Raw genomic sequence first — 4,827 nt, forward strand, 5'->3', positions numbered from 1 at the left:
ATACTACACTATGCCTGAATCTTAAAATCAAATTTCATTTTCCATTTGGAAACTGTGAAAAAAGGCCAGCCCAAGTATAAGTGGATACTCAAACCCAGTTAAGCAACCCAAAAGCAGTTAATTCCGCTAAAACACACGCTTGGTGTACATCTTCCTGCAGCCCAAGGACTTGCCAAGCCCCCACCATTTCATTTGGTTGAAAGGTCTTTCTTTTCTATTCTGTGGAATTGGAGTTTGATAAAAATGGCGGCTTCCAACTCAGAAAATGATTCAAAAAATGAAATTCCAAGCTCAAGTGAAGCGGAGCAGCCTCAGTTCCAGGCTATTCGAATGCCAACTATGGAGGAAATTCGTGCTCAAGAAGTTTGGAATAATTGTGCTGTTCGTAGTGTCGTTAGCGGAGTCATGGGTAAGTCCCAAATTTTTTTAAAAATAATTTTACTTTTAATCTATTCTTTTAAATGATAATTTGTTTGGCAGTTAAGAGAAAAAAAAAAAAAAAAGAGCAAAAGAACTGGATAATTGATTGAATATTTGAAATTTGATGCATGCCAAATTGTTTTTGCGTGGAATTATTGGAATACCTGTGCATTATTCTGTCTTCCGTTTACTGGAGGGTTTAAATAATGATTTAGGGTTCTAAAGGGGTTTTAATAGTTGTTGTAATATTTGCAGGAGGTGGACTTGGATTCTTCATGGGCATGTTTTTGGGTGCATTGGATAATCCTATAATGCAAGATGAAATGACTGGTAGGCAACAATTCGTTTATAACGTAAAGCAAATGGGGCGAAGAAGCTTGAGTTCTGCAAAAGCATTTGCAGTTATGGGCTTAGTTTTTTCTGCTGTTGAGTGTGTTGTTGAGAAGGTACTATAGAGAAGCTAAAAATCAAAATTCACGCGCACTGACACATAGAAATAAAATTCGAAACTGAAATTTCTCATGTGCTTATTCATGTTCATTGTGTGTTGAAATAAAATTCGAACTGAAATTTCTCATGTGCTTATTCATGTTCATTGTGTGTTTTGAAAGGCTCGGGCAAAACATGACACCACAAATACTGTTGTTGCCGGTTGTGTAACTGGGGGAACTATGTCTGCAAGAGGTATTTACTTTCTTTCTGTTTTTTGGTACTACTTGTCATGTCTTTGTGATCTCAGTAAATGTTTATTAGATAGGGAGTTCATATCTTTGTTAGCATAGAAAAAGTTTTCAGTCATAACATTTAGGAGCTTTCTAATGTAGATTGTAGCATATTGTGCTGACATTTTTGGTTAACCTACATCTACTGGACACTATACCAGTGGACAGTCAGTTAATAGTGAGATGTTTATGAGTCTAATGGTCTTTTTTCCCTTCTCCCCCCCACCCCCATCTTTTGGTGTCTTTTTCATTTAAAAGCACAAAACTTTCTACTTCTCTTGTTTGATCTTTATTTGCTTTTTGCTTTTTTTGGGATATGCATAGGTTGGATATCCTATTTGTTGCTCAAGCACTTCTATTACTAATGCAATTTATGATTGAGATTTAGCGTTAACTAATTTCAGATTTGCTTTTATTTCCTTCAATTTCTGTATTCTATAAAATCTCTTGTTTTTTGGCCCTCAAAATTCAGCACTTAAGTTTAATCACCAACCTTTCTTCTTGCTCTTTACATAAAGATTTTGAAGTTCCAAAGAAAACTATTCATGCTACTTCTCAAGTATTTTTCTCTAGACTAGTTAAGGACCCATGTGCATTACGCATAGGACCTTCAAAAGAAGGGAAAAAAATGTTTACTAGAAAAATTACAACATATGAAGAATATTATCTGATAACAGTTTGTGATTTTCCCTAAAAATTTCAAACATGCACTGGTTTTATCAAATTTGCTCCAGTACCCATATAGACAAGTTAATTTCCCAAATTGAAATTGGTCCATCAACCGAACCGAAAATGAAATAATATAGTAAAATACAGATGCCACTCTAAATAGTGCAAAGACTAGCAAAAATAAGAAAATTTATAATCTACTTCACAAGTTAATCACCGAACAATATGAACATAGCTCCCTTTTGTTTCTTGTGCATCGTCCAATAAAGGCTCAATTTGGTGAAATTGAGGGTTCAATTGATTGCAATAAAATGATAGGGACTTGGATGATTATTTAAGGCTTAATACCCAAATAAACCTTAAACTTTACTCCAAAATGCAAAACGCCATTAATTTTTTATTTCATGAAATTAAGATTATAAACTTTTATTTTATTGTAATTATACTCATTAAATCTTAAAAATGGATAATAATATCCAATTGGCATAATTTTTAAAGTGGCATTTCCTCAACTATTTGTTGTTCAGCTCATCCAAATAAATCTAAATAAGCATTTTTTATAAATTAAATCACCTAACTAAAAAATTTTTAACAAAATATTGAATATTTTATATCATCAAGGATCAAATTACAATAAAATAAAAATTAATATCAGTAATTTCATGCTATAAAGGATCATGGACTTGTTTCTATTTTTAAGTAACGTTGGAGGGCTTATTTTGTATTATCCTATTATTTAATTTTAGCTCGGGGGCCTTTTTTATACCTAAGCCTAAAAAGTAAGAAAGCTTGATCATGCTTAAGGCTTGCGAGCTAATTAAGTCTGACGTTAAGATACTTGAGCATGGCTCTACAATGATCAAGTTGAGTTCAGATGTTTCTTGAGTCGAGCTCCATGTAACTTTTGAGTATCTTTTTGATTAGTTTATCAAAAGACAAATCCCTAGTAATGCTTATACCTAAGCCAAAAAAGTAATAATATCCTATTGGCTCTCTCAGGCTTATAAATTCCAATCTTATAGAAGTATTAGTTTCTTTAATTTAATGTGACGTTCCCTTGAAACTTGTTTCAGTGAAACTCTTAAAGGCCTTGTGGAGAGGTTTTTTTGATTGTTCTCCTATTTTTGTGCATTTTTGTGTGCTTTGAAACCCTCTAACCAGCACCTAGAAACCTTAAAGCCCTGCCATAATTGTTTCAAGTAATAATTGGCAACTAAACTTCGCTGCATTTACAGGGAAACCTGAATGCAGCTTTGATGATAGCCCTTTAATGTATTGAAATATTGAGAATGATTTTATCAAATGCAATAGCTACAACCAAAATCAAAGAAAAGATAAAAAAGAAACCAGCTGCAGAAGTGTCATTCTTCCAATGGTATCCTTGTTTAGGCAAAAAAGTTTAGCACATAAAAGGCACTATCAAACATTAGCAACCACCGCAATTAACAAAATCTGATCATTTCCACCATTGCATTTCATTTTCCAAACATAAGTAAGAATTGAGTAATCCGCAAATCAACAGATTAAAGTTGGTCAATGGAAAACTGGAAAAAAAAAAAAAAAACAAGTGTAACTCATTAATAATAAAAATGAAATCAAATCAGTGGGTCTCCAGTACCATTGCAAATCTGTGAGGCATCTTTTTTTGTTCTTTATGGACAACTTATTTGGCTTAACTTCACTGATCTCTTCAATTCATTGTTAATGATAGAAGGAAATTTGTACTTATCCTGTGTCATTGTAACGCAATAACTGGCAGTATCATATCTGGATGTGATGATTGAAAATGTCGTGGCCTTCAGCTTCCCACCCCTTTTTCTTTTTAACCAGTCTTGCACTTGCTGGGAGAATTTGGAGGTGATAGAATAAACCTTTTGCTTACATGTATCCTTTGTTTTCTTCTAAAACCTTTTCTTTCTTTTACTTTCTTTTTCTTTCTTTTATTAATGTTTATGCAAACATCGTGTTAAGGAATCGAAATTCTTTTTTTTTTCATTCTAACTCTCCCACAAACTGAAGTGTTTTACTTTAAGGAACCTGTGAGAAAAGAGGATTGAGAACAAGTTTTTTGGCTGGTATGAGTGACGGTTCCTACAATACTTATTCATGTCTAAGCTTTGCATCCTTTCCATGTTAAAAGCTTATCATCAATTTAAGTGGCAAATGTCAATCTCCCATGTTTGCAAGCTAATATTATGTTATTGATGATTTTGCTCTGTTTTCAATGCCCTGATTTATCTTTTATCTCTTTCTATTGTGTGTCTATAGGGGGTCCGAAAGCGGCATGCGCTGGTTGTGCCGGCTTTGCAGCATTCTCAGTTCTAATAGAGAAGTTTTTTGATAGACATACTTAATGGGATAGTTAACCTGCTCCAGTTTTACGGACATCAATTTATTTAGTTCTAGACAGAAGTCATAGCTCATCTGCTGAATTTATCATTTCTTTTATGCAATTTTACCTGATTCAAAACCAACCCTAATAACAAGGGAAGGGATTATGTTATCAGAAACTCTAGTTAAATTCTTGTGTGTTTCGATTTTTGGTTCACTACATTTCAATCAGAAGATATACACCCAAAAATGTATTTGATCGGACCTCGGAGATGTTTTTACTGCTTGATGATTGATTAAGAGCTTATCTTATACTGGAGTTAGGGATGTAGCCAAGCAGAACCGAGTCAATACAATGAGAAATTTGAATTTGATTCAAAACTCGGTTCGAGTTAGACTAAATTTTAATTTTAAGCTTGAATTTTATTTCAGATACAATTCAAATTATTTGAACTCGTTTGATTATGTTTGTTAATCGAATAAAAAACAAATTTGATTTTTGATTATTGTGTTTGAAGAAGTTGAGTGAGTTTGATATATATATACATATATATATATATATAAGAGAAATATTAATTTTTTAATTAAAATAATTAAAATATATATTAAAATGCAAAAACTCAATTAGATTTTCGAATTGGATATTCGAATTCAACTTGTTCGATAAATTGAGTTGTTAGAGCTT

The 4,827-nt window shown here is 32.6% G+C and overlaps 1 protein-coding gene across 2 annotated transcripts; it reads left to right on the top strand.

Moving 5' to 3' along the window:
- LOC111288842 (mitochondrial import inner membrane translocase subunit TIM22-4-like) lies at window positions 1-4,478 on the top strand. Of its 2 annotated transcripts, XM_089746481.1 has the most exons (5): window positions 1-409; window positions 676-866; window positions 1,032-1,104; window positions 3,571-3,668; window positions 4,080-4,478. In XM_089746481.1, the coding sequence occupies exons 1-5, from the start codon at window positions 244-246 to the stop codon at window positions 4,134-4,136; spliced, it is 585 nt and encodes a 194-aa protein (XP_089602607.1). In that variant the 5' UTR covers window positions 1-243; the 3' UTR covers window positions 4,137-4,478. The 2 variants fall into 2 exon arrangements, with proteins under 2 accessions (XP_089602607.1, XP_022735549.1); XM_022879814.2 differs by lacking the exon at window positions 3,571-3,668 and having other exon boundaries at window positions 40-409.
- The last annotated feature ends 349 nt before the right edge of the window (window positions 4,479-4,827 follow it).

The sequence above is a fragment of the Durio zibethinus genome, chromosome 17, assembly GCF_047325235.1.
Source record: "Durio zibethinus cultivar Kanyao isolate XHJ-2024 chromosome 17, ASM4732523v1, whole genome shotgun sequence".
Classification (NCBI taxonomy): Eukaryota; Viridiplantae; Streptophyta; class Magnoliopsida; order Malvales; family Malvaceae; genus Durio; species Durio zibethinus.

Bases quoted from the DNA above. Each gene is read 5' to 3' on its own strand.
- LOC111288842 (XM_089746481.1), top strand. From the start codon at position 244: ATGGCGGCTTCCAACTCAGAAAATGATTCAAAAAATGAAATTCCAAGC. The intron at 410-675 runs GTAAGTCCCAAA...TAATATTTGCAG, and splicing joins TGTCGTTAGCGGAGTCATGG to GAGGTGGACTTGGATTCTTC. The intron at 867-1,031 runs GTACTATAGAGA...GTGTTTTGAAAG, and splicing joins TTGAGTGTGTTGTTGAGAAG to GCTCGGGCAAAACATGACAC.